Source organism: Colobus angolensis, unplaced genomic scaffold (genome assembly GCF_000951035.1).
Source record: "Colobus angolensis palliatus isolate OR3802 unplaced genomic scaffold, Cang.pa_1.0 Scaffold20, whole genome shotgun sequence".
NCBI classification, from domain to species: Eukaryota; Metazoa; Chordata; class Mammalia; order Primates; family Cercopithecidae; genus Colobus; species Colobus angolensis.
Genome location: NW_012115155.1, coordinates 12,863,612 through 12,867,414, shown reverse-complemented (window position 1 = coordinate 12,867,414; position 3,803 = coordinate 12,863,612). Strand labels below are relative to the sequence as shown.

At 56.8% G+C, this 3,803-nt stretch overlaps 1 protein-coding gene across 1 annotated transcript; it reads left to right on the top strand.

Annotated features, from left to right (window-relative positions):
* The first annotated feature begins 829 nt into the window (after positions 1 to 829).
* On the top strand, positions 830 to 3,187 carry GPR148 (G protein-coupled receptor 148). Its single transcript, XM_011941707.1, is given in 4 exon segments — positions 830 to 1,008; positions 2,008 to 2,348; positions 2,351 to 2,715; positions 2,717 to 3,187. Coding segments are annotated over 3 exon segments (1,041 nt in total). The 5' UTR covers positions 830 to 1,008; positions 2,008 to 2,143.
* The last annotated feature ends 616 nt before the right edge of the window (positions 3,188 to 3,803 follow it).

The window sequence follows — 3,803 nt, the reverse complement described above, 5'->3', positions numbered from 1 at the left end:
ACAGTGCAGAAACTAAGGGTGGTTCTGAGAAAGCCCATCTTCCTTTCTGAAGAAACGGACTTCCTGCACTCCCTAGGGGCCAGGTCTGCATTTTCGCAGGAGGGCAGCCCGGATAGGGGACCTCGGCAGGTGACACCAAACTGATGTTCCGTTCGGGGCAGCACCCGCGCGGTGCTCTGAGATTGTTTTATGGGCTATTTAAGTCCTCAGATGATTCTCAGCAGGAGGCAGGCTCTGTAGCATCCTAGCGGCTCTTTCACCATGGGAGTTAGGCGCTTTCCATTTCCATGAAGTTGCTGCTTGTCACCTCAGCCACATTTTTACTGAGAGGTTGTTATTTAACGAGTTCCCCTCTCCTAGGGAATCTCCATTCTAAGACGCCAAAGGCCGGCGAGGGTCGTTCTGCTGGGCTGGATAGCACAGACAGGCTTGGTCTTGGCCCTCCGCCCTGCAGCATACAGGACACTCGCGCAGAGAGCGTGGCCTGCGAAGGGCTCTGCTGCCTCTCCCGGCCCGGGGTCCATTAGACTGCTCAGGGTATCTGTAAAGTGCAAGGGACCCCTAGGGTGTGCAGGCCAGGGCAGCCGGGGCAGGGAGGCGGGGTCCGCCCTATGGCATCGCGGTTTCTCCGGAAGGGGAGATGGGCTTTCTCAGAACCACCCTTGGTTTCTGTACCGTCATGGGCCGTAAGGACGCAGGCGCTGCTATTCCTGGCAGCTGCTGTAACAGACCCTAAGAGGAGGACGCGCTTCAGGGCTGCGGCGGGCGTGGTCCGGGACGGTTCTGGGCGTGGTCTTTGGATGTGACGGGCGTGGCCTTGGGCTGCGCAGGGCGTGGTCCCAGGGCTGCGATGGGCGTGGTCTGGGGCGGTTCTGGGCGTGGTCCCCGGGCTGCGGTGGTCGTGGTCTCACCCCCAGCGTCTGAAATTTCTGCCTCTTCCTGACCCTAAAAATATCCTGCCTGTTCCCACGCGGCTCCTGCGTTCTGGAGCAGTCTGCCAGGCTGGCGGTGGGTGTTGGGCAGGGGTCTCAGGCTGCCAGCAGTCAAGTGCAGCCGGTTCTGCAGTGATGACAGGGGATCTGTGGGCTTGGAGGATGCTGTAGGTGGGATGCTGTAGGTGGGAGAGCTAACATTGACTCAGCATTTATCTCAGGCTACGCACTGTGCTGAGTCCTTTACCTCTGGGCTTCCACAGCGTTTCCATGAGGTCACTGTGGTTGGCATTCGTGTTTCACAGATAAAGAAACCGGAACAAAGTTTTTCAAGGCCACGCAGCCAGCACCTCGAGAGAGGGGGAGAGCTTGTTCATCTGAAAGGGATCCCCGAACACCACCAGCCACCCTGGCCACTGGCCCTGACTGAGCTCACCCCACGCCCCACCAGCCAGGTGCCTGGGGAACCTGCCTTCCACTCCTCCCCACTAGCTCCTGTGAGGTCTCTGCCTGCCAGGCCTCCTCCTCCCCAGAGGAAGGGACGTTTCCACCACACAGCGACCCCACAAGTCAGCTGAGGCTTTGGGGGCACGGAACACTCACATGGAGCCCTGAGCGGAAGGGGTGTAGAAGACACACTCACACGCATGCACAGGGTCACCCTGAGCTGGAGACCACACCCAGGGCTCTGTGAGGAAATGTGAGTGCGCCCAGACCCCTCCAGCCTGGTCCAATTTGCTGAGCCTCTAGCTGGACAGAGGTCAGACCAGGTCCATAGCCCGGAGATCCTAGTTCCAGACAACTGCTCCTTCCTTTCCTGGAGGGCAGTACTGATACTGAATATAATCCAGTGTGGTGAGAATCCATTGCACGCTCCCTGTGAACCAAGCAGACAGGTTTGGGGGCCACTGAGATAGGGGACACTTCTGGAGGGGTCAGTGACTGCAAAATGGTGGCAGTGGGATGATCTGTTATGTCTACCCAGCCACATGCAGCTGCACAGTCGCAGAGATGGGAATGCAAGAAGCCAGGTGTGAGTTTGAATTCACATTTTTAAAAAATCTTTATTAAGCAGTCATTCTAAGGCCTGCCCGAGCCTGGCATCTCTACAGAGGAGTGGCGCCATCAGGACCCCTTTAGGGCAGATCAACACTCAGGGCAGACGCAGAATCAACAACCTGTGATAAAGCCAGCCATTCCTGCCAGGAAGCATGAGGGATGAGCTGGCGCCTTGCCCCATGGGCACTACAGCTTGGCCGGCCCTGATCCAGCTCATCAGCAAGACACCCTGCATGCCCCAAGCAGCCAGCAACACCTCCTTGGGCCTGGGGGACCTCAGGGTGCCCAGCTCCATGCTGTACTGGCTTTTCCTTCCCTCGAGCCTGCTGGCTGCAGCCATACTGGCTGTGAGCCCCCTGTGCTGGTGACCATCCTGCGGAACCAACGGCTGTGACAGGAGCCCCACTACCTGCTCCTGGCCAACATCCTGCTCTCAGACCTGGCCTACATTCTCCTCCACATGCTTATCTCCTCCAGCAGCCTGGGTGGCTGCAAGCTGGGCCGCATGGCCTGTGGCATTCTCACTGATGCTGTCTTCACCGCCTGCACCAGCACCATCCTGTCCTTCACAGCTGCTGTGCTGCACACCTACCTGGCAGTCATCCATCCTCTGCGCTACCTCTCCTTCATGTCCCACGGGGCTGCCTGGAAGGCAGTGGCCCTCATCTGGCTGGTGGCCTTCTGCTTCCCCACATTCCTTCTTTGGCTCAGCAAGTGGCAGGATTGCCCAGCTGGAGGAGCAAGGAGCTTCATGCATCCTACCACTGAGCATGGGCACCCAGCAGGGATGCGGCCTCCTGGTCATTGTTACCTACACCTCCATTCTGTGCGTTCTGTTCCTCTGCACGGCTCTCATTGCCTACTGCTTCTGGAGGATCTATGCAGAGGCCAAGACTTCAGGCATCTGGGGGCAGGGCTATTCCCGGGCCAGGGGCACCCTGCTGATCCACTCAGTGCTGATCACATTGTATGTGAGCACAGGGGTGGTGTTCTGCCTGGACATGGTGCTAAGCGGGTACCACCACATTGACTCTGGGACTCACAAATGGCTCCTGGCAGCTAACAGTGAGGTACTCATGATGCTTCCCCGTGCCATGCTCCCATACCTGTACATGCTCCGCTACTGGCAGCTGTTGGGCACGGTCCGGGGCCACTTCCCATCCAGGAGGCACCAGGCCCTCTTTACCGTTTCCTAGAGTTCTTGAGTCCACAGTCTGGCAAGCTGAGGTTAAAAATCATATGTTGAATGCAGCAGCGTCCAATTATGGCTAACTTCTTAGAACAGCACATTATAATAGTGGAATTGGGCCTTTCAGAGGACCTCAGCTGATGTTTTTCACCATTTTGACAGTTTTTAAGTAGAGAAAGCCCTTTTATGACACTGAAATCTTACTTGGAAATGGAAGGAAGTAAAGGCAATCAAGCAGGGCTCCGGTCTAAGTGAGGCCTTGATCTGCATCCCTCCAGTGGCTTACTGCACACCCTCCATGGCCACTGTGGATGCATCCTTGCAACACACAGAAGCCAAAATGTTGCTGACAGTGGGAACCAGGGAGGTGAGAAGCAGAGCTGCTGAACCCTGGGACCATGAGCTCTATTTGGGCAGCCACTCAGGATGTCGGAGGGAGGAAAGGAAGCCAAGGATCCACAGCAGTGGAGAGTGTCATGGAGATACCACTATAAAGCTGGAGTGTGCAAGGGTTACACTCTCACAGTAAAGGTAAATGATAACCTAACCTTACAGAAGGGGGCAGCAAGGGAATGTGCCTGCCTTGACATTGGTGCTGTGGAGAAGAAGAAAATTCCTTGAGA